The sequence below is a fragment of the Phoxinus phoxinus genome (assembly GCF_949152265.1).
Source record: "Phoxinus phoxinus genome assembly, chromosome: 21".
Taxonomy (NCBI): Eukaryota; Metazoa; Chordata; class Actinopteri; order Cypriniformes; family Leuciscidae; genus Phoxinus; species Phoxinus phoxinus.
This window is the reverse complement of record NC_136896.1, coordinates 10284766-10306287: the sequence shown is the minus strand read 5'-3', so window position 1 is coordinate 10306287 and position 21522 is coordinate 10284766. Positions and strand designations below refer to the sequence as shown.

At 40.2% G+C, this 21522-nt stretch overlaps 1 protein-coding gene across 22 annotated transcripts in view; it reads right to left on the bottom strand.

Moving 5' to 3' along the window:
- tcf7l2 (transcription factor 7 like 2) overlaps window positions 1-17477 on the bottom strand; it is an 84784-nt gene extending 67307 nt beyond the window's left edge. For 10 of the 22 annotated variants that reach the window (XM_079596194.1, XM_079596213.1, XM_079596214.1 and 7 more), the window contains exons 1-3: window positions 16899-17472; window positions 16691-16757; window positions 16414-16538 (exon numbers count right to left, since the gene is read on the bottom strand). In XM_079596194.1, the coding sequence (XP_079452320.1) occupies window positions 16414-16538; window positions 16691-16757; window positions 16899-17087 (381 nt within the window). In that variant the 5' untranslated portion in view covers window positions 17088-17472. Of the gene's footprint in view, window positions 1-16413; window positions 16539-16690; window positions 16758-16898 lie in introns of all 22 variants that reach the window. The other 12 variants (XM_079596209.1, XM_079596195.1, XM_079596196.1 and 9 more) reach the window with 5 other exon arrangements.
- Between the last annotated feature and the right edge of the window lie 4045 nt (window positions 17478-21522).

The window sequence follows — 21522 nt, the reverse complement described above, 5'->3', positions numbered from 1 at the left end:
AAACTGTGTGTTTTTTTGTCAGCTGGGGGAAGCAGTACAGAAAAAAAGCCCTCAGCCAAGCCATCAAGTTGAACATTGAACTTCACAGTAGTAGCTGCCTTTCTATGCCTCTGCTTTTGATGTTACCTCCAAAGCAAGGGATCAAAGGCTTGGAGTGTGGCGTGGGGAAGTCCCAGGCTCTTAGCCTGGCAGCCCGTGATATATGCAAAAGTCTATGCCAAAAAGAGAGGGAGAGAGAGTGAGGGAGGGTGGGAATGCAAGCTAGAGAGCAGCAGGCTTGTATGGAATGTGGCTAAATAGTGTGCTTTGCTTTAACGAACTGGTGATGCAATCGCTCCTTTCTGGGTCTTTTACAGTGAAGTGTTGAAAACAATGAGGGTGTGCCAAGAGAAACACTAAGGCTTGTGGGCGCAAAATGTGTATGATGCATCATCGACAGATCCACTACTCCACCCTCCTCCCCTCACACACATTGTATCATACTCGCATAAATATACAATAAGACACCTGACTTACAGCAAACACTGGCTGAATAAAATGCTGTCCTTCACAAACTGACACAAAGACAAAAACAAGACACACACATATGGATACAATAGGCACAGCTGAGGTGCGTTTAAACCAACTAACCTCAGCTTGAAGATTTTGCACACACACACAAATATAGGTCTACACGTGCACGCACACACACCCTTTCCCCAGGGCTATAGGATTAAGAGGTCTGTCTGGCTGACAGCGAGCCCTTCCTTCCCACGTACCCTGTCAATTCCCTCCCTCCCTCCTGCCTGGTCGGCCCCTCGGCCCTGCTCTGCCAGCCAGGGAGGAGGACACACCTGAACTTGACATCGATCTGCCTGAGCTTTTCTCAGCACCACACACACACACACGACACAATAAACAATATCTGTGAGTGTCTATGAGCGGGGGACGTACTGAAAACAGAATACAAAATGCTGTAGGAATAGTGATGTCTGATATGCAAACAAGGTTTTCTTTTGAAAGGGTTCTTTTAAATGATTGAGTTGAACGGATTTGCAAAAAAAAAACACGAACTTTGGACTAAATCTATATCTCAGATTTAGTTGATTTATTTGAAAACATCTTTAATGAGTTGTATTATTAACTAAATTTGCATTTTACTATAAAAAACGATTCAAATGATGCAGGGACTTCTGTGAACACTCAAGTGATGACTCGAACAAATCAATGAATCGTTTTTTATGTCTGAAATGTCTTTAATTTACTTGAAAACATCTCAAATGAGCCATTTAACTAAATATTAATTAACAAAAACTTGTACATGTTACGCATGTAAAATCAATGAATCTTTTTTTTTTAACCGGTCCATTGAAACGAACAAATGAACTGATTAAATAAAATAATCCTTCTGAAACCTATAATCACAAACAAGAAACCCTACAGACTTTAAATGCGACTTTTGCAAGTCCTTGAAATCACAAGTGTGCCATTTGGTACAGCACCACAGATAACACACCATGTAGAAAAGAAAAAGACACATTTTCTCAGGACCTTGAATTCTCAATCACTCACTAAGTTGCACAACAATATCATTTCGACTGCTCGTAATCCTGACCGCTTCTCATTCTCATTCCCCTTCACCTTTGTTTTAAAACAGCATGCGTGATCCTTTTTTTAAAACACATATACTGTCTGACCACAGTCATCAGTCGTAGTAGGTCAGTGTGTGTGTGAGGCTGCCCGTCAGGCAGGCCATACCAGTGTCTCTGCTCCAGCACCAGATTCTTTAAGAGTCATGGCCTTGAGAGGGAGGAAAAAAATGAGTGTGGATAATAGGCCTGTTGTTAAAAGAATGGAGGAGAGAAGGAACAAGTGAAAGAAAGTGGGAATGAGAGGGGAGGAATATTAAATACAAGCAGATCCCGTTTCACTTTCCAGGTCATGCAGGGGCTGCCACTTAACTTGTTGCCATTATTTATGTAAATTTGGGCCAGCTGGGCATTTTTGGCCACTGCATCGCCTCACTTAAATGCTATGTCGAGTTGTGAACAATGCAATTGAATCAATGCAAATTAATGACTCAAGTTCATTGAAACGAACCATCTGAATCAACAGGTGCTCCTCTTTAGTGACGTAACACCGCATTTAGTTGCGCACCATGCGTTGCAAACTGCTGACCAATCAGATCACAATGTACCGCTGAAAATGACAGTAAGAACATTTTAAAATGAGCCCCCTTTATGGTATATTTCTGTATTTTTAGAACGATTATACTCATATTCATCCCTAGGTTTTGCGGGCATTGGGATGTGTAGACACGTACAGGTAGATTTGCGCTGCGATAAAAATATGCAGCGAGCCGACATCGGGGCCTGCGCCGGCAAAGCTGGGCTTCAATTTGAGCTGCAGTGATGGACGGCTAATGAGAGCAAAAAAATCCATCCCGTATAACAACAAAATACCTCTGACACTACCGATCGGCGCGTTCCCGAGATGAGACAGAAAAAAGGCAAGGAGAAAAGAGAGCCGGAGGAAGACAGGCAGGGAATGAGAACGAGGGAGAGAGAGAGGGAGAGAAAACTCACAATGATGACACGTAAGTGCAAAGAGCGATTAAGGATTTACTTTCAAAAGGGCCTCCATTGATCTTTTTTGATAGACCTGCAATAAATCAAACCAGATTGACTCACATGAGAACGAAGCCTAATCCTTTAGTCAGATCCAGAAGAACTCAAACCAAACCAGCTGTTAATTTAGGCTTTACAAGATAAAGCAGGCGAAAGCCAACCTGATGTACCCTAGGGCAGGGGCTTACATCATCTCTGTAAAGCAATCAACTTATTGCCAGTTTGGAGAGGTAATCAGAGTGCACACTGGGAGGAAAGAGAAAGACAGAATTGCAGGAGAGGAGAAAGTAAGAAGAGGTCCAAAAGGCAGAAATAAATAGGCTGAATGAGAAAAGCAGACAGAGAATGTGGAGAAGTGGGGAGGGAAAGACAAAGAGGTCCAAAAACAGGTCAAGGGTTATTGCATGTTAAAATATGCAGCCATGTTAGAGATATGGCAAAATATGAGAAGTAGGCAGTGCAGGCTCTATTTCTTGCCAGAGCACCCTGTAATTTCCCTGTACGTTTGGGCCACATGCCCATGGCCATTGCCACCTCGGTCATGCCCGGTCAACCACACAGAGTCAGCGCCATAGCCAGCCATGCTAATTAAACCAGTTATTTTTGTTTATGTGAGCATTTCTCTTCACCAAACTTTATTTTTCTGATGTAGAAAAAAATATCAAACAATAAAATATATAAACAATTAATTATTTATATCATTACTGTAATATTTCTACTATTATTATTATTATTATTAGAAACAATATCACAATAATATAATATTGATTATTATGAATAATAAAAACAATAAATAAATAAAAATAAAGTATATGTAAGTGTATGTATAAAGATATAAGATAAAAAGAGAAACAAGGATGTTGTTGATTTAGGCAGTGACAGGGATGCATCACTCAAACACACACAGACACACATCCACTCATTAGGTACCATGTTCTTGCCTTTAATGTTCTGTTTACTACACACAACCAGATCAAATCTGAAATCCAATTCCAGGCCTGACCAGGGCCTTTCACTTTGGTTCTGAGGGTGCCTTGAAAAAAGCCAGGCTTGTAGTCTCTGGAAAGAGTCCAAGGGAAACTGAGGCTCAAGAGTCCAAACAAAACCCCAGGTGAAATCAGAGTAAAAGCAGGAGCCCACATCCCCACCTCCCTCCGACACACTGCCTGCACACAGGGATCACTCAGACTTTGGGTGTCTGCTCTACCCAACTAAATTGAAGTTAAACGAGCCAGGGGTTTGACACACGTGCACATCCATGTAAAGAGCTTGGCACTTCTGCAGCGCTCTGTTGCGCATGCTATCTTTAGTGCTGAACTAAGGTCCTTGCCACCCCTCCTCCTCCTCCTCCTTTTAGCGGGTGTACCACTCAGTCTTGTGCTTTCCACCACCCTCCCCACAGGGTCACGCTTTTAATTACACAGAAACAATAATCCCATCAGACAGATGGCAAACAGACACTCACCCAATGACTTTATGCCCAATTGAATCATTACTGATGTTATTTGCTAAATTATACCAAAACTGAACACCGCCGCTGAGCGGGATTTTCACGAGAAGCTAGCGAAAGCAGATGTGTCCTCCTGTCGAGCATCTGTGACAGAGATCAAGAAGGCGTGAAGATGGGAAGTGGAAGCTGGGTCTGTTTTAAATGAACAATATTCTAATTCTAATAATATCAGTGCACGCAAATGCAGACTCTTATTATCCGTTGTGGAAAAAAAATAAACAGACAAACAAAAAATTATTCCTCTACCGGACATTTCCAAAAAATTCGGTTTGGTAAACCACATAACAAGCACAACTGAGAAGTGACGAGAGTTCTTCTCTTAAAAAAGGGAGCGTGTTTGGTTTATGAGCTTTGCTCGGCACCGCCGTTTGTCTTTGGGGAACATCCCAAGAATCCACTCTTTCCTGAAAACCCAGAGCTTCAGTCCACAAGCTTGCTGCCAGAGCCCATTCATTCTTTCTCTCACTCGTTCCCTCACTCGCTCTTTCTTTCTGTCTGTCTCTCCCTCTGCCCATGGCTTCTGTCAACAATTAGCGGTTGCTTCTTTCAGAGTCCCAGACCACAGCACCCCGAGCGTTAAACTATGCAATCTCCCAATCAGTCCCTCAACATAAATTACATCTTGCAACATCGTTTGGGAAAGAGACGCACCTTGGTGCCAATAAACAAACAATTAAAATTGTTTTTGACAGAATACAAAACTCCAAACTCAGTCGGAGTCATGACTATGAGCCATAATAAAGTCAATAAAAATATTTGGGGACCATATTCTTGGCTAGCAGCAGCGCCTGATTGCTCACCTGTCGTGTTGCTTGGTGTTAATATAAGTCTGATTGGTGCATGTTCTGGCTGGGCCCCAGGGTGTAGTATTCCATGCTGGGTGGCTAGACTTCGTGCCACAGATGGGAGCAGTTCCTCAGCCCAACACTAGAGCAGTAAATCTACATTTAACCATTGGGGGATAGGCCATAATATAACGTAACACTAACATTTTCCATTTCATAAAACACAACGGGGCAAAGGCAGAATTTTTTCTTTGTGGTCCCAGACTTACGGTTTTAATTATTGTTCCTTAGCTACCATAAGGCAGAGGGCACAGGGTCATGGCTTAAGACAACAACTCGGCCACTAAATCCAATTACTTTAAGACCAGCTCAAATTAGTTCATATAGAATAGCTGTTCAAAAATAATTGTCCCCTGCTTGGCCCTGAAAAGACAGGCAGATTCCCTTCAAACCGGAGCAGTTGCGTCTCAAGGCATGTCCGCTGCTGTAAAGTGATCCAAGAAGCGCCAAGAAAACTTCCAAGCTGTTTTTTTAATCCTTTCCTGACTATCGGTCAATAGGCTACTGCCTGCAGTTATTCTTGCATGAAAAGATGTGGGAGATTCCAAACTGGTAGAACCTCAAGAGTGTTGCAAAGGGGACCAACTAGTTATGGGGGGGGGGTGGGGGTGTTCCTTGCATGATTAATACATTTTTCATCAGAAGATGGCAGTCAGGAGGAAGCCGGAAATTACTAACATAGATGCTACTGAAAAGAGAGGTTTTTGAAAATAGTCACAGGGAGCTTCAGGGAACACAGTTACATCCGCCAAAGCATGTCTGATTTGCCCTTTTGTAATAAGACAGTAGAAATCTGCAACCAAATAACTGTCAACATAAAATTTGCACAGACTTAAGTAGCATCAGTAAGATCTGACCACAAAAAGCAACATGAGTGGTTCTCCTCAAGTGTGCGGTTGCACTCCTGGAGTCCGATCCCAGAGGCGAGTGTGTCGAGTGTGTAAGGCCGCACAGCAGCTGTGAGAACGGCACAGGGCCAGCTGCTTCCTCGCCGGCTCCGATTTCCTGACCTCACAGCCTGAGAAGTACACAGTCAGGTGACCAGATCTAAAACCTTCCTCATGTCCTCAACGCCTCAACCAGAGAGAAGACTCTTTGGCAAAGGGCACCTGAACACCTTTCTGCTTTCAAAACCTTCACTATGTTCACCATGCTGATAAAGATTTTGGTTCAATCTGTGGCCAAGCTCTGTAAACCGATGCCTTTTTCCCCTGGCTCTGACCACCGTGTTTGCATACCACAAATCTTGCGTAACCGTCAAGTGGTTTCTCACCAACGGGACATTTCATTACTGGAGTAGAGGATATTTATCCGCTCTAAATCAATAGTGTGAAAGCCAGGCAAATTGACATGCCTCAGGAGAAGAACTTTTGTTTACCCAAGTAAAGTTACAAAAAGAGAAAGTCCCCAGATGGAGGGACTTCTCTTCGCAATCCTAAATTGGAAGTTCTCTTTGCAATCCTAAAGTGGAAGACAACAAATCTGTTCGAAGGGTTGGTCAATACTGGTGTGCCCTTCAGAAGGGTAATGAGATGGATGGAAATGGGCATGCAGAGGTGATGGCGTACCGCCCATGACAGTGGCCTCAGCTTTGCGTGCCTTGAGTAAATAGCAGACTCTATATGGTAATTGTAACTTAATTGTAAACCGAGGAGAGTTCAGGGAGAATGTCAGAGTCAAACTAGGTCATAGAGGGCCCTACTTCAGCATGACTAAGCTTCTGACCCTATACTGCATCCTCAACCTGTCTTCCTCACACTCTGAGTTGGTAGACTAGTCATGATTGAAGACTCTAGGCGTGTGTTAAGCCACGTTCGGTGAGCCGCCCTACGGAGTGTGGCCCTCTTCTCGGCTCATTTGAACTGCAATCCTGCTCTTTTGCTCTCAGTGCATCTTTTTGTCATTTGAGAGCTCATGCCCCATTTGTATTATCCACTGAAATGACAGGCGGAGGAAGAGGAGGGGGGTTGATGGGAAAAAGGAGGGGCTTCGGGGAGTCAGTCACAAGGAGACAGCTCCAAAGAAACATCCACAATCCCCCTGGTTGAGACAAGCACACACAAACGCAAACCCATGCACACACTATCCTTGCCTAATGTGCCACGACACTCGTACATCACCCACAAATTGGACAAATGAATTAACCACGGCCCCTGGTTAGCGTTTCGGGCTTTAAATGGATTTTCCCTCTCCTGGCCTAGCCAATAATTGCATTTATCCATCTTGTTGAAGCGTGGTTTACACACTTGCTAACATCATGCCAATCCAGGCTACATTTTCTGCTTCAGTGGCAGGAGAGGAGGAGATTTGTCTTTGGATCATAACAGGTAATTCAAACAACAATTAGTTTGATGACTCCCCCGTATGTCAATGTCTAGCTTCCCCACAGGCAGGGTTTGTAGCAAGGGGATCTTCTGTCGCTCATAATAACCCCCCCCCCCCCCCCCCTCTCTCTCTCTATCTCTCAGTCTTCCTGCTTACCAACATGAATTAAGCTCCACTGTTTTTTAGTACCGCTCATCCACACCACTAGGCGCTTGCATACAGCATCTCCAGTAAATATGGCCTGCAACTACAGACCCTGAATTTCACTCACACACACGCACACACACACAGCACTTGTTTCGAAGTCTGCTGCAGGGGTCATCTGTGCTCTCACAAGTGTTTGAACAGTAGTGCATTAGACACTCCATGGCCCACAGGACAATTGGGCTGTGTAAACATTGTGGGACTTCCTTCTCCATAGACCTCAAGATCTGGACTAAGACGACCCACTATATGAATTCCTGCGCTTGCTTACCAGCAAACATCTCCCATCTTCGCCTTCCATACTGTAAGACAGCACTGACAGTTAAGGAACATCACATACATCATTCAACACAACGAATAAATCTGAGAGAAGTTAAGGCTTCTGTATAAAAAAACAGATCATTGTTAAGATTTATGCTTTCATGGTTCTCAACACAGTTCTAAAACGCTGGATAATTTTTTACCCCTCCGTGACCTGAAATCTTTCACTTCGACGCCCCATGCTATGACAAAGCAGGCAACTTATCTTTATTGATATTTGAAAAATGCAAAGCGTGACAGCCCATAAAGATACAGGAGCCGTAAAGCTGAAGATAAAGAAAAACTGCCGGTTCTAAAGGGCATCTAGACAAACGTCATGCTGCCGCTGTTGCTTGCTTATTCCATACCAGCGTCGCTTAAACTGATTGCTGGCTAAAGAAAACAGCTCCAGGTCAGGATTAAACTCTCTTTCCTTATAAATCACTCCTACTCATTGCTAAATCTTTCCGTTCACCAGATAGCTGGTGGAGAGAGATCACTATTCACTATGACTGGCAAGTAGTCATCATCTCTATGCTGCTGAATTACTACATCTCTATGTCAGTGTTCAGATCTTAACACTGTGAAAGGACATTGGTTGCAATCAGACACCACATCTGCCACCTCTGGATAACACTGACCAGACTCACAGAGCCCTAGGGGCAGCAGCCCAAAGATACACCTCCATTCAATTACACCCCTCGCTCACAATGCAATTGACAATTCGTTCAGCGAAATCGACTGTACTGAGTGTTCACACCATCCTCTAATGAGATGTAGCTAGCGACAGTTGATCCAGGCTAATCCTTAAGGGTGAAACATACAAACAAACAAACCAACATTTCCTACAGTCTGTGCTAAAAACATTTTATGTGTACGCTGGAGGTGTAGACAACTCCCTCTAATTTGATGTGAGACCCTATATGAGCTTTCTCCTCAGACACATCAACAAGACAAAACTGGTTCACAACCATGTGACAACCACAATGCCAATCAGCTGAAATATTATCTATATTGTCTGAAAGCCTGAATGAAATAGCATAATGCAAGGTCCCACGAAACATCATCGCGCGCCTGTTATTTAACACAGGTTATGGTTATCTTCAGATACGGGTAGATCTGTACCAAATAAAACGCAAAAACGTGGTTTATAAAGTTCATAAAGCACCTATATCTGTTAACGCATGCAAATATTGGCCTGTTGTACCTCTAATCTTAATATAAACCCCCCGATTAGCGGATTAATTTCCTTCTACCCTGGCAGAAAATCTCCTTCACCTTTTGTTCAGTTCAGAATGCAGAACCTTTGCTAGAAACAAGCATGCAATAAACTCATTAGTGAACAGACAAGCACACGAGCATCCACACGCACACACACTCTGGGCCCTGCTCAGAGCTTATCCCTTGGCAATTAAAAGTTTAATTAGAAGATTAAAAATACATGGGCTGAGTTTTATCACCTATTACTTTCTCAATTATGTGCTTTACACACACAAAATGATCCCAACATATCTACAGGAATTAATGCAGATTATCGAAGTAAACAGGATTTCACCTTCTGCAATGCAACGTTATAGAATCTCAATTTGCAATCAGAGTTAGAAGACAAACTTGTCTGGTGTCACATTAAATTAGCTAAATTCCTTATCAAAGAGAAACATTTCACAGGACGGAATAATAAATACAGAAGCAAAACAATGACTGGTCAGGCTTCATCTTTTTTTGGAAGCTTCAATAACATGCCTTAATGAAGATAACTCTGTCCTACTTTTGTGTTTAAAAATAGATGCCAATAGGTTTTTATTTGTTTTTCTGTGTTTTTAATAGGCTTCCAGTGTAAAGACAGTGATGGTCACTCTATCAGGCTTTTTAATCAAGAGGAGAATATTTACCACATACTCTGATGTCATTGTGTTTTCTGTACTGGTGATTCACATGACATATTGACAATGTCAATCATAATGTTTTAAAGTCTGATAATGAATGATGTACAGTAAAAAAAAAAAAAGACTTTGTGCCGATGAGCACAAGACACACACATGCTCTTTCAATGGAAACTTGTGCACTCCTATCATTAAGCATACAAGTTAGATGGCAGCCCTAGAGAGCATGTGTGTGCACTTTGGCCCAACCCGAGCATGTTCCAATCTAAACAAAAGCCCAGTGCAACCAAATTCCACCAGCGTCACCCAAGCCTCTGCGCTGGAGAACTTCCAGCCGACATTTTGATGACGAGGCGGGAATCAGGAAGCATTAATAACATTAATAATAGCCTGATTCATAAAAAATAAAAAAAAATAAAAAAGTTAAAGGAGAAGGAAGGGGGAAAAAATGCCACACACAAGGCCTGTCCATCAAACATGACTATAAACTTGTCACCTCCTCCTTGTCGTTTTTCAGTCCCTGCTGTGTTTTTTCTTTCCTTCATTTTTTTTTCTTAGTAGATAAATGCCTAGGGGCTCTATTGTTTGGAAATCTAACCAGGAACTGTCGCCACTCTCATTGCCCCCACATTAGCAGCAATTATGCGCCCTATTCAGACTGTCTTTGTGCATCTCCCTCCTCTCCGTCTTCCATCTCCCCCACTATGCCATGGCGGGCAAATCGACCCCGCTTTTTCCCGCTTTTCATAATCCCCCGCTCCAGTCCAGCATACTGCACAAGCTAAACTTCTCTAAACCAAGCAAAGGAAAACATTCTTTCAGAACAAGGTTTATTTACAAAAAAGCTCTTAATAATAAATATGAAATTAAGATTTTTTTATCATATTGTGTTGTGAACACGAAACCGCACTAGCATACATTCCGGGGGGGGGGGGGGGGGGGGGGGGGGAAATAACTATAGGATTTAGTGAAAATAAATTAATTGTTGGGGCAAGTTGTCACATTTTTAGTGGGTCAAGCAAGCTGTCAAATATATTTCAAATGTATAGCAGACTGTAGAAAAACACAAATTACAATATTTATTGGCCAAAAACATATATGTATGTTTCCCTTTAACATTTTTTCCTGTTTCACAAATTTTGTGAAGTTTTGTTTCATAATGGTTTTAGAAACCTTTCCTGAAAAGTATTTAGTACTGACAACATGCCCCACTATTTAAAAATAAAAATGTGTTTAATGATTTGCATTATTATTTCTACCTGGGCAATAATAGTTAAAATGGTCAGTAGCTTTTTAGGGCTAATGGTCAGTAGCTTCACCAGATTTTAAGGTATGTGCCAATGTAGAAAATTATTTCCAAAAATCCTTGGAGCAAAATTTAACAATCAACCCTAATCTCCCTTACACATTTACATATATATGCCATTATATATACACTTTAATGACTTTTAAAATATCTGAAATAGCTGATTGTATTATAAAATTTTATAACAAACTCACTCCCGAATACTTAAAAAGAAATTAAAACTTATGTGTATTATGACTAAAAATTACATAATTTGTGTATTATGACTAAAATTAACATCATCTGTCAAATTGTATAAATATGAATGCAAATACCAGCACAAGTACTTTCATAGATTTTCATTTGGAAACTTGCACTTCTTGAAATCAATGGACTTAGCCCTCGACTCAAAAGGCCTCAGCACTGGCGTTCTCACCCCCATCAGTAAAATCTGCCTGTCATATAAGAATTCACACGCAGCTATCATACAGCTGCACAGGCCAGCACACGGGTGCATGTGCACAGAAAGAGTAATTTCATTTCCATGTTTCAGGAGCCCCTCAGCGTGCAGGCCAGCAGCAGGACTATATTTAACAGATGACAAAAGTTGCATTCCAGACGTACAGTACAATCTTTGTGTTGATCTTTGTGTATGGAAATATACGGTGAAGAGGAGAGAGGTGAGGGGTGGGGTCAACAACACACAGCTGCTAAGCCAATGCAGCTCCATGAGACACAGAATTTACAACAGCATTACAGGACAGGATTGCGTTTGCAGCTTTAAAAACAAATGCGACGGAAATAAATCAAGAAAAATTCCCAACGGTGGCATCTGATAAAATGTGATTTTTTTTTACTATTTCTATTTATTTGCGACACGAATATGACATTCTTAACAGTCTACATCGAACAAGAAAACTTCATTAACTACTGAACTAGTATACACAATGCTGCCTTAAAAAACACCAGTGACACAGAGAGAAAGAGAGAAACAAAAAGGTTATTTTCACACACGATCATAGAGAGCAGTCTGCCAAAATAATCAACACAAGACAATTGAGCACAGCAAGCAGAAAAAAACCATCTCAGTAAATATTTACAGCAAAACCTTTTTCCATTCATTTACCAAGCACTAACAAAACCGTACTGTACTCTTTCACGGCCCACCCCCTCCGACCCCCCCACCCACATCTGCGATTCATTGACTTTACAATTTACCACATGTCGAGATGGGAGAGGTCGGGACTCTATCTGAATCACGACACAAATATGCGAGTGATTTATTGTTTTAAAAACCATGGGCCGATTTAGTGCAACTCCACTCTTCCTGAGCATTACTCCTATTGGCAGACCATGAACAATTACAGTTTGGACTAATTAAGCCCTGAGAATGTGCTGTGCGCCGCTAATGTCTCACAGGCCCCGCTTTCAGTTTAATGGTGCCAAACTTTGCTCCCCAACTTAACTCGCACAAATCCAAAACAGATTGCACTTTTTTATGGGTGTTTATCAAGCTCTTGCAAACAGAAACCGTTTGGGGTTTTGTGTGTGTGTGTGTGTGTGTGTGTGTGTGTGTGTGTGTGTGTGTGTGTGTGTGTGTGTGTGTGTGTGTAGGATGGGAGGAGGAGGGAAAAAAGAAAAGGAGAAGGAAAGAGTGGTGGAGGGAGAGAAAGAGAGAATCTTGCTTCCGCCATTCTTTGTAAACAAAAGTGATTTGCAAAACAAAAGGATGGCAACCTTCTAAATAAACTGGGAGTGTATATTGTGGAGAGCGGCACAAAACGCGAGCGCGTAGCTCGGTGAGCCCCCTGCGGATAGCAATTAGGGGCCATTAACATGGAAAGCCAATTTGATAAGGTATGAGTCTATCCCTGTAAATCCGCATTAAACTATCTCCTGCACCTCACACGACAGGCTATTCAGCACACATAATCCATACGATAAACCATTGTTACTGACGTCTTAGCCTAAAAAGATTCAGCCATGGTTTATTAAAATATGTTCATGCATGGCTACACTAGGGATGAATGCATCTTGAGTAAAAAAAATTATAAAAAAAGATTAATTGATTTAAAACACAAAATCAATTTAATACATTTCAAATTAATGATACATTAAATTTCCTATTAAAATACGCTATTAAAAAAAATTCTAAACAATATTCCAGGCCTCCTCGATGCATCTCTATTTCTTTGCTCCAAATAGTGGAGAGTTCATTTGGGTGTTGCAAGTTTGCCTTTTTTTATATTTCGTTCTTTTTTTAAACTACGCATAATTATACGTTGAAACCTGAAACCTCTGCCAAAAGTCTGCAGGCCTAAGGAATTATGGGGCCAGGGGTGGCGTCAAATATCTTAACATTCATAAGTCAGAGAGGCAGTAAATAAACCCAGCGGATTTACGGGCATAAAGCCCCCTGCCAGAACTCAGCCGGCCAGACCTCTGCTCTACCTCGCTTTCCCCCCTCTCCACAGACCTGTTGAGGTGTGATTTTAGCCTACAGCCACCCAGTTAACCCAGCACCTTTCTAACCACAACACACACGTAGAGTGTGTCCGCAGCCGTGTATCCGCCACGCAAACTGCTCTCATTGAAAGGGGGAAGAGCAGCTATTGTCTGCAGTTTTTAGTGTGGGAAACAAAAGAAAGCACAGGCATGATCAAATTGCTAAATGCTACCAAATCATCATAAAGCTTCTCCGATTGAGGTGGTTGGAAATACAAACTCCTCATTATTACGGCTCTCAGAGGTCAGACGAATTAAACTGGCTCTCTCTCTTCACTCAAACACACTTTAAGGGAAAACCATTTCATCACTATTGCAAGAGCGGGCCATCAGGGAAATTCAGCTGACACAAGGCCTATGTAAATAAAATAACATTTTAAAAAAAAAAGTCACATCTCTAATATCAACCATTTAGATCAGCATCAGGTTTACATAATGTGGCAGTAACAAATCTATCCTCAAAATAAAACACTGGTTCAGTAAATACATCCGAATATTTAAAATGCAATAAAACTGGATTTTATCAACTGCTTGTTTAATACTGGTGAGATTTATATAAAATAAAAAAAGAGAGAGAGAGAAAAAAGGAAAAAGCTAACAAATCCTAAAAAGCACATCATCGGCAGCAAAACCCAACAAGCCCTGTGCATTCGTTAAACGGAGCGACAGCTAATCGATGCTCAGGTGAATTATTTATCCTCTACTTAAGAAATGCGTTTATGAATACAACGGCTTTCAACTTCAAAGCGGCGTGGGTCGGACGCCCAGGCAGCTCATAGGAAGCAGACCTCATGGCAAAGAAGCGCGGTGAAGGACTACAGCACCATGTCAAAGACTGAGATCTGTAGGCCTGGTTACAGTAAGAGATCAAACATTACAACATACAACTATAAAGAAAAGCATTATATCTATGGGTATAATATTTTGGATAAAAGGCCAGAACAGACCTGCACTGTACATCCAGCTACACACTATAGGGGAGGATATCAAACAATGATCCTACTTCCACGGGAGATTGCTAAATATATTCTTGGTAGCCAAAAATGAATAAGCCAGCGATTTAGACAGGGCTCCATCTCTGCAGGAAGAGGAACTATCAGACTGTGAGCTCTGGTAAAAGCATCTCTGAGATGCTGACCTAACATGCAGAAGACACGCTATGTGTCAAATACTTTCTTCATATTCCTTCTCATTTATGCACATTTGCGGTGGTCATACTGATGCTTTCATAATTTTCTGTGCTTTAGTTTATATGTGAATGTTTCTATAATGTGCATTTACATCAGTAAAAAAATTATCAGCAAGTGGAAAACAGATTCAGCAAAAAGGCATGTTTTCGAGAAGCACGCGATAACAATCAGAGATGTTTCTACAAAAATGTCACACTGATGCTAGAAACAGGAGAATGCCTTTTTTTTTAAAGAGCTGAATCCAAAATTTCAGAGCAGTACATTATGAATGTAGTCATTTACTTAATTTCAGGTTACACCACATGTCATTGTCATAAAGCGCACCTTCACGTTTCAGATTAAACCTAGAACTGATTATGAAAATCAGGAATGACAGCAAGGTCCTACTGCACAATTTCCTTATCCTTATGTTATTTCTACAACAATGACATTTAAAAAAATCCATTGTGAATTTAAAAAATTAAATTAAATTTATCAACTAAATCAGCTCAAATGTATCCTGGTGCCAGACAACTATGCAAAGCTGATATAAACAACAATCTCTATTTACAACTGAAATATTGTACAATGCACATGACGTGTTATTCAACCTATTGCATGCTCTAAACAAAAAGTCAATCATGCCATTACAAAATGTTAATGCAAACATAAAACATATTTAATTTGCATTTAAAGCAAATGTTTATTCATTTTTAAATATTTCTGACACTACTGTACTGTCTAATATTGTACTACACTCATATCAAGGGTGGTATGAGCAATATTGTGCTTTCATTCTGACGATCACAAATTCATTGACTGACTTCCACTAATTACCATAAACATTTCCCACGATGCTCTTTAGCATTAACATTTATGTGCATTGCATTCTTTAAATAACACAATTCGACATTCTGTTAAGCTAGGATAAATGAGCTCAGATAAATGACTAATGTTTTTTTTTAATGTGGCACATTGTACAACACATGTCACATTTTCTTCATGTCACAACAGCATCTTTGTTTCTATAATTTAAACTGACAATACTTTTAATTGATTTTCAATTCAAAGTGGCAGAAAAAAAACGCAGATCATAATTATGGCATCACTTTGATTTTTATATATATATATATATAAAAAAAAAAAGCTTCAATTAAAATTAAGCTTTACATTTTTGTAGGGATGAATGTTAAATATCAGAAACGACTTATTTTTAACAACGATTATAATAACAACAAAAACAGGGAAGATTATATTATTTTTATTTTTAATAAAATCGTTCAAACATTCTCGTACATTTCAGCTTTAGAAAATCCGGAACATCCGCCACTGTACAATAAATGTCCCGTTTAAAGCAAACGAGCTGATCCACTAGTTTGGCTACACATACCATTAAAATTAATAATAGCCTACTGTAAATTTGCAGAATATATAAAGCAAAGATAACCTGGCAAGTATGCACATATAGTCGAGGACAATTAAAATAAATAATAACAACGGAGTTAAAAGTAGCTGTGGCTGTGTGTTTGTGCACGTCATGAAAGCACATTATGCGTTCCACTGTACTTGCCGCTCGCGCGGGTCTGTCCACGCGCTCGCGCCTCGCGGGCAGCGCTCGTTCAGGGCGACAGTGTATCCGCGCGAGCGGCATGCCACTGTACAGTACAGACTCAGAGTGAATTGTGGCAGAAGTTCACTAGCCGACCAAAGCTATTCCTAAACATGGACGTGGTGCTTTAGCTACGTGCATGTGGCTGCAGAAACACGTTAAAAACACTTACTGTGCGCGCGGTGGGAGAGAGCGATCCGTTCGGGAGGTACGGGCTCGTGAGGTCGGGAATCATTATAAATGGATAGCCCGGGTACGGTGGGCTCTTGAACAGCCCTCCATCTTGCCTTTTCGCAGCTAACATGGCGGGGGGGAAAAAGAGGAAAACTTTTAGTTTAAGTTACATTCCCAAAAACTTTGTAGGCTACGTATGTGCAGAGGCAAACTGAACCGATGCACAGTGTTGTTGTCCTGTGCAAAAATATGATTTAGAGAAAACAAGCACTCACCCTCCTCTAAACTTTCTCTTGTTTTGTCTCTGAAACTTTCAGATCTAGGCGGAGGCCGTCTTTCCGCCTTGAAATGCAACGAAACACAGGGAATGCATTGAATAATCACAGCGAGGAGATCGTTAGCTAGTTAGCAGCGTGTTTAAACAAGAAATGTGCAAGTAAAACTTCTGGACAAGTCGCGGATTCGCGGTTATTTGTCACTTACCTCGGAATCCGAAGAGCTGTTTTGATTCGTTTCCGACTCGTTTACAAGAGAAGACTTGACATCTGCTAAATCCCTTTCTGCTGAAGAGTTCTCCGAAATCTTTTCCTCCTGTTCGCCTTCGTCTTTGAAGGAAATCATTTCATCGTTCGCACCCAGATCGTCCCCTCCACCGCCGTTCAGCTGCGGCATTTTTCCCGAGGAGCGCTAATTTTGCGGGGGGCCAAAACACCCAAAAGTTTTTAAACCCTTGATCTTGGTGTGATCCCCGAATCCCGAGTTTTAAGTTTAGGGACTCGCAGTGGCGTTTGGCTGGGTGAGTGTTCAAAACTCAAAAAGAAGAGGGCAATCTTGGCAGAAACAGAAGCCGGAGACGGAGCTGAGGCGCTCGGATTGAGGGAGTTGAAGTTGGTCGGAGTGGTTTTCAGTTCAAAGGCGGCGCTGATTGACAGATAGAGAGGGATGGAAATAGAGAGAGTCTGGATTCGGGATTATTGACAGGGAGAAACACACAAGAAAAAAACTAATGAGATTCAAACAGGGAGGGACTTGAAGTGACGTTTTCATAAATAGAGAGGGGCAGGAAAAAGTACTGGAGGGGGAAAAGGGCTTGAACGAGCGAAAGAGAGAGCGCGCGCGCCCGAGAAACAGAGAGAGGGAGAGGAAAAGAGCTTTTGGTGAAGAGCAGGACAGTTAAAGCGAGTCGCCCCTGTTTGCTTTTGTACAGGAATGAATGGAAAAATAGGCGGAAGACATTTGTGCGGTAGCCTGTGTGTATCTGAGGAGTGAAACGGTGCACAGCTAGAATCATATCGGCTTCCTTATTTTCTGCAGTTGTTTTAGGAGGTGCTAGTGGGCTGAAATAACCAACTTCAACTCAAATGAGAATAAACTCTGAACTGCTCGAAATCAAACCCATTTATGTTAACATCACGATCACTTCAAAACAATTTTTCTTAAAAAGATTTACTGTGCAAGGGAAAATATGAAGCAATCGTTTATATGACGTAGTTTTTTATCGTTGTTTTAAAATGTGATCAATTGCAGAACAGTCTGACATTATTCTACACAGTATAATCATATACACTGACATTTTCAATTATGTCAACATTGTTTCTATCCATTTGCATTTCACCAGTGATTAAACTGAGGTCAACAAGTGTAACCTGTCACTGCAGCTTGACAATGATTTTACTCACAAACAAATATTTTTGTGTGCCTAAAATGTGTCTGTGTGTGATTTTAGACACAAAAAAAATAATATATACAAGTTCTTTCTACATTGTATCATATTGTCATATTGTGTATATATTTTTATATATTGTGTGTGTGTATATATATATATATATATATATATATATATATATATATATATATATATATATATATATATATATATGCCAGTACTTGAAATGGTTTGGTTTTGAGACAGGCTGTGTGCGCAGACGGGCTAATTGAGGCCAGATAACCTGTATTCATTATGAATAAAGACAAGGGGGGTGGGGGTTGAATATCCTTTCTCTCACGTCTCTTCTCAGAAAAAATGCGAGGGCAAACTTTTTTGCATTTCTAGCTAATGTTTTGTTAGTTTTGGATTTAAATCAAGTATACATAAGTATATATACAAATAATAAAATATTATGAAATTAAAACAAAACTATATGGTAAAAGTGGCTTCCCAAAATTGAACGAAATACACTCTTGGAAGAAAAGGTTCTATTTAGAACCATAAAAGGTTCTGTCAGGCGCTTTTAATTGAAATCTATGAGTTGAATAATATAGCTCGTAAATATATATACGTTATCACTAAAAATGTTTAAATAACACATTAAACATGAACGTATTATGCAATCATTTAAGACATTTCTTCTTATATAGAACCTTTTTGGCATAAAGCATTTTTTTTTTTTATTGAGTCAAGAACCCTAGGTTCCTCACTGAACCTTTTTTAAAGATATATTTTTATATAACACATCCCTCTGTGTTTTGATTAGTAGTGCTCATAGTATTTTCCCTCATTTAACATTATTTGGTTACTTATTTGTTTAATTTTTAAATTAGCTATTTCCTTACATCCATTTTTGACAGTCAATGTTAAGATTAATTTATTTTCCTACCTGAAATTCACTGGTGGAATTATGTAGAAACGTCATTTCAACTGACCTTGCAGTGTAGCCCTTATAATATATGTTTTTATGAATATAAATATACATTGTATGCAAATAAAATTTGCACTCGGTCCAAGAAGAACATTTTATTTTAATATAAGCAACCATATATTACAAAAACAGCAATATAACAACCGGCAACAGAATATATAAATAATATCACATTTCACAAATCATAGCACAGATTATATATGAATTATTTGGGATAATAATCCCCCAAAATGCAGAAAATGCAGCATGACACATCTTCAAACTCTTTGAAATTATTTATAAATATAAGATCTATGGCATAGTGTCAATATGATTGAACAATAACGCTCAGTATTTAAAATGTGCTGTCAGCAGCTGAAAGATGCCCCATTGCTTTTTGACTTCAGAAGTCTGGAGCCTGCAGATACCAGACCAAAGCAGCTGAGCTCCTAGCTAGCATCTCCCTGGATTGCCTCAGCAGGTTACTGAGAGTTCACTAAGATTGGGTGCGTTTTATCAGCCTTGCTAAGCCTAGCCTTGCTCTATTTAGTCCCCTGCTGGACCTAAACCTATGACCAATCCAGGTGTTAAAACACGCTTCAGTCCGACCTATTCTCTCTGCGCCAATATTTGATCAGGTTTAAGTAAACAAAAATAGAAAATAATTTGCTCCGTACATTGCCCTTATCTCTATACTGTGTTCTGTGCAAAATGTTACCTGGAAGGATTGTGCGTCTGTACAAGCAGTTAATTACCCACAATGCCTGTGTGTTCATGCGCTGGATGAAATGGTTCTGTTCTTAATTAGCATATTATGGGCTCTCTTAATGGTCTTCCCGGTTGTTTTCAGAGTAACAATATGTGCATTTTAAAAGCTGGGTTAATAGTGAATACAACTTGATTTATGCCAGATCCCCTCTAAGCTAGTTGAATAAAACAAAAAGAGGAAGAGAAAAAAAAAAGTTTTTTAGTTTTTACAAGTGGAACTTGGCATTTAACCTTTTCGCATTTAGTCAATTGCAAATTTCCCCATTGTGAGAGAGCCTATGCGCACCATTTTAGCATTTTTTTCCCCTGTAGGAGTTCAGTTGAATTTTATCCTGTGAATAATGAGTTGGTTAACCACAATTATGCGATTCTAATGGATCTTCATGTTTTGCAGGCTCAGACCAACAATAGGGAAATTATTTTCTTTACAACATTATGCAAAGTTTCATTTTATAATGTATATTTTAAGGGCAGACTGAAAAACAGAATCAAGCTAATTGAGTTATCCTCAGCATTTTGAAAAGATTACAGTCAGAACAAAGTCACGCTGATCATTTGTGCGCGAGTAAATCAGTTTTGATGGAATGGAAAAGTTAATAGATTATTAAAGTTCCAAACAAAGTCAAACAGTGCATCTTTTCTATTTTATGAAACACGGGATTTTGACTAAGAGATGTGTCATTTATTTGGCTCTGAGAATCTTCAAACTTGGATTGCCACATCAACATTTAGTCTTATAAACCTGTATATCACTAGCTATGTTTCCATCCCATTATGTTTCCATAACTTGCGCGCAAAATTGGAATATCGCATAAAACATTTGCGGATAAAGCCCAGTTTCCATCCCGTGTGTTCAAGAGAACAAAATCTTCACTTCATGGGAAATTGGCGCAAAATATATGTAATAAAAAAGGAAGCCACTGTGGCTCTTTTATCCTACATCATAAATGACTTGTGCCTCAGAGCGCACGGATGAAACGCTGTCATGCTATCTCGCGTTCAGCAAGGTGTTTGTGAACGCAATCATGTGAAACAGTTCAGGGAGGGAATTAAACCAAATCATTTTGTCGACAGCCTTTGGCTCTTGCATTTCAGAATAACTAAAACAACATTGGTCCGCTGGTTAGTCCAGTTATCCAATCCCATCCTCTGTTGTGTGAGCTTTTTTGTTCATCGAGAGATTTATTTGGTAAATGTGTTTCCATCATAAAATTATCCAACTCAACTGAGTGCGTGCGTATTTATGCGCATCTTGCATGTTTCCATCCATTGTTATTTTATGCAATATCACAAATTTTGCATAAAAAGAGGTGGATGGATACATGATGCATTTGTAAATTAAGACATTGTAGTCCCATCCATGGCTTTAACTACATCTGAACATGTCTCTCAATCCCTGGAGTCGGTCAGATACTCCATAGTGGGAAATATTTGGGAAAGGAGGAGCACTGAATCTGTTTTCCAAAACTAACAGCAGCCGTTTTCATACATGGACGTGACAGACATTTATCAAGGTTTGGGTTTGGAGCAATAAAAACATGTATCCACCTGAAGCAGTGCATCGGTGTGTATGTATGCTCACATATCTTAAACTCGGCAGTCACATCGAATATTGGAGCCAAGGCACACACAGAGGAAACTCTCTGACATCACACCAAACCTACATTACTCAGAGAATGAACCTATGACCTTAGAGTTATCTCTTGAGTACAGCCTCTGCA